The following is a 2,500-nucleotide window of genomic DNA, read 5'->3' as shown; positions in this document are numbered from 1 at the left end:
AGTGAGCCTTCAGTCTGGTGGTGGTGGTGGTGGTGGTGGAAGAGAGAGGAGGAGAGAAAGGAGGAGAAGAGGGAGAGAAAAATGGAAATAGGGAAAGAAAGGGAGGAAAAAGGGAGAAAGAAAGGGAAGTGGAGAGAGGGAGAATGGGAGGAAGAAAGTGGAAAAGGGAGAGAAAAATGGAAAAAAGGAAGGAAAGAGGGAAGAAAAAGGGAGAAAGGGAAGTAGAGAAAGGGAGAGAAAGAAAAAAAGGGAGAGAAAAATGGAAAAAAGGAAAGAAGGAGGGAAGAAAAGGGAGAAAGAAAGGGAAGTAGAGAAAGGGAAAGAGAAAAAGGGAGAAAATGGAAAAAAAAGGAAAGAGGGAGGAAAAAGGGAGAAAGGGAAGTAGAGAAAGGGAGAGAAAGAGAAAAAGGGAGAAAATGGAAAAAAAGGAAGGAAAGAGGGAGGAAAAAGGGAGAAAGAAAGGGAAGTAGAGAAAGGGAGAGAAAGAAAAAGGGAGAGAAAAATGGAAAAAAGGAAAGAAGGAGGGAAGAAAAGGGAGAAAGAAAGGGGAGTCGAGAAAGGGAGAATGGGAGAAAGAATGTGAAAAAAGGGAGAAAAATGGAAAAAAGGAAAGAGGGAGGAAAAAGGGAGAAAGAAAGGGAAGTAGAGGGAAGGAGAATGGGAGGAAAAGAGTGAAAGGGATGGAGGTGGTGGTGGAGGTGGAAGAGGGAGGAAAAGAGCGAGGGAGGAAAAGGGAGGAAAAAGGGAGAAAGAAAGGGAAGTAGAGAGAGGGAGAATGGGAGGAAAAAAAGTGAAAGAAATGGAGGTGATGATGATGATGACGATGATGATGATGATGATGATGATGATGATGGTGGTGGTGGCGGCTTTGACAAATGATATGAAGGAAGGTCTCCGGGATTAATTAATGGAGTGTACGGCTGAAGAAAAGAGCGAAAATTAATACTGTGCTTGATTTATAACGGAGAGAGAGAGAGGACGAGATGGAGGAGGAGGAAGAGGAGGAGGAGGAGGAGGAGAGAATGTGCATATGTGTGTGTGTGAGGCTTAGTAGAAATGAGCGAGAGAGAGAGAGAGAGAGAGAGAGAGAGAGAGAGAGAGAGAGAGAGAGAGAGAGAGAGAGAGAGAGAGAGAGAGAGAGAGAGAGAGAGAGAGAGAGAGAGAGAGAGAGAGAGAGAGAGAGAGAGAGAACTAAGAGGAACAGAAATGGAGAGGAGATGAAGAAAAGGAAGAAGGGGAAAGAGAGAGATAGAGAGAGAGAAGTAAGAGGAACAAAAACTCTCCCTTATCCTCCCTCATACCCTCTCCTCTCCTCCCTTCCCTTCCTCTCCCTTCCCTTCCTTTCCTCTCCCTTCCCTTCCCTTCCTCTTCCATGTCCATCTCTCCCTTCCCTTCCTCACCCCCTTCCTCTCCCTCTCCCTTCCTCTCCCTTCTTTTCCTCCTCCATACCCTCTCCTCCCTTCCTCTATCCTTTCCCTTTCTCCCCCTTCCTCCCAGCACATGACTGACCTCTATAGCTGGAATGGGTGGGTCAGGGAGTTTGTGCAAGGTCAAGACTATTAAAGACTCATAACTCGGTGTGGGAATGGCGGAGTGGTGGTGGTGGTGGTGGTGGTGGTGGTGGTGATGAAGGAGGTGGTGGTGGTGGTGGTGGGTATAGCTGGGAGTGTTATGGGTATGTGTGTGTCTCTGGAGTGCGGTGTTGATGGTGATGGTGGTGGTGGTGGTGGTGGTGGTGAGGTCAGTGGAGGTGATGGTGATGGGAATGGTTGAAGGAAAATGAGGGAGGGAGAGAAAGGGAGGAAAAGAGGAAGAACGGGAGGGAGAGAGAAGGAAGAAAGGGAATGAGAGAGAGGAAGAAAGAGGAGACAAGGGGAGAAAGAGAGGAAGAGAAAGGGAGGAAAAAAGAAGGGAGGAAAAGAGGGAGAGAGAAGGAAGAAAGGGAATGAGAGAGAAGGAGAAAGAGGAAGAAAGAGGAGACAAGGGGAGAAAGAGAGGAAGAGAAAGGGAGGAAAAAAGAAGGGAGGAAAAGAGGAAGAGAGAAGGAAGAAAGGGAATGAGAGAGAAGGAGAAAGAAAGGAAGAATGAGAAGACAAGGGGAGAAAGAGAGGAAGAAAAGGGGAGGGAAAAGAAGGGAGATGAAAAAATAAAAGGAAAAAGAGAGGGAGAACAAGAGGATAAGAGAAAGAAGAGGAAAAAGAGAGCAAGAAAGAAGAAAAAGAAGACAAGAAGAGAAGAAAAAAAGGAAAGTAAAAAAAGATAGAGGTGATAATGATGATGACGATAGTTATGATAATGATAGAATAGAATCATAATCCCAAATAGTACAAAAGATTAGAGTCAACCACTTATTAAAACCCCACAATTACATATACTTACAGCGTGTCCGTCATGGTGGTGGAGGTGGTGGAGGTGTAGAAGGGTGGAGGTGGAGGTGGAGGTGGTGATGTTTCTACCTGGTTCCGTTAGTTCTGATCTTCTTCGTTAACCTGTGTGGAAG

General features: G+C 45.9%; 1 protein-coding gene across 16 annotated transcripts in view; it reads right to left on the bottom strand.

Annotated features, from left to right (window-relative positions):
- LOC127008297 (catenin delta-2-like) overlaps nucleotides 1–2,500 on the bottom strand; it is a 135,980-nt gene that overhangs the window by 77,220 nt on the left and 56,260 nt on the right. For all 16 annotated transcript variants that reach the window (XM_050880119.1, XM_050880120.1, XM_050880131.1 and 13 more), the window contains exon 2: nucleotides 2,380–2,489. In XM_050880119.1, the coding sequence (XP_050736076.1) occupies nucleotides 2,380–2,393 (14 nt within the window). In that variant the 5' untranslated portion in view covers nucleotides 2,394–2,489. The remainder of the gene's footprint in view (nucleotides 1–2,379; nucleotides 2,490–2,500) is intronic.

Source organism: Eriocheir sinensis, chromosome 37 (assembly GCF_024679095.1).
Source record: "Eriocheir sinensis breed Jianghai 21 chromosome 37, ASM2467909v1, whole genome shotgun sequence".
Taxonomy (NCBI): Eukaryota; Metazoa; Arthropoda; class Malacostraca; order Decapoda; family Varunidae; genus Eriocheir; species Eriocheir sinensis.
The sequence above is the reverse complement of the archived record's forward strand: the minus strand, read 5'-3'. Positions and strand labels throughout refer to the sequence as shown.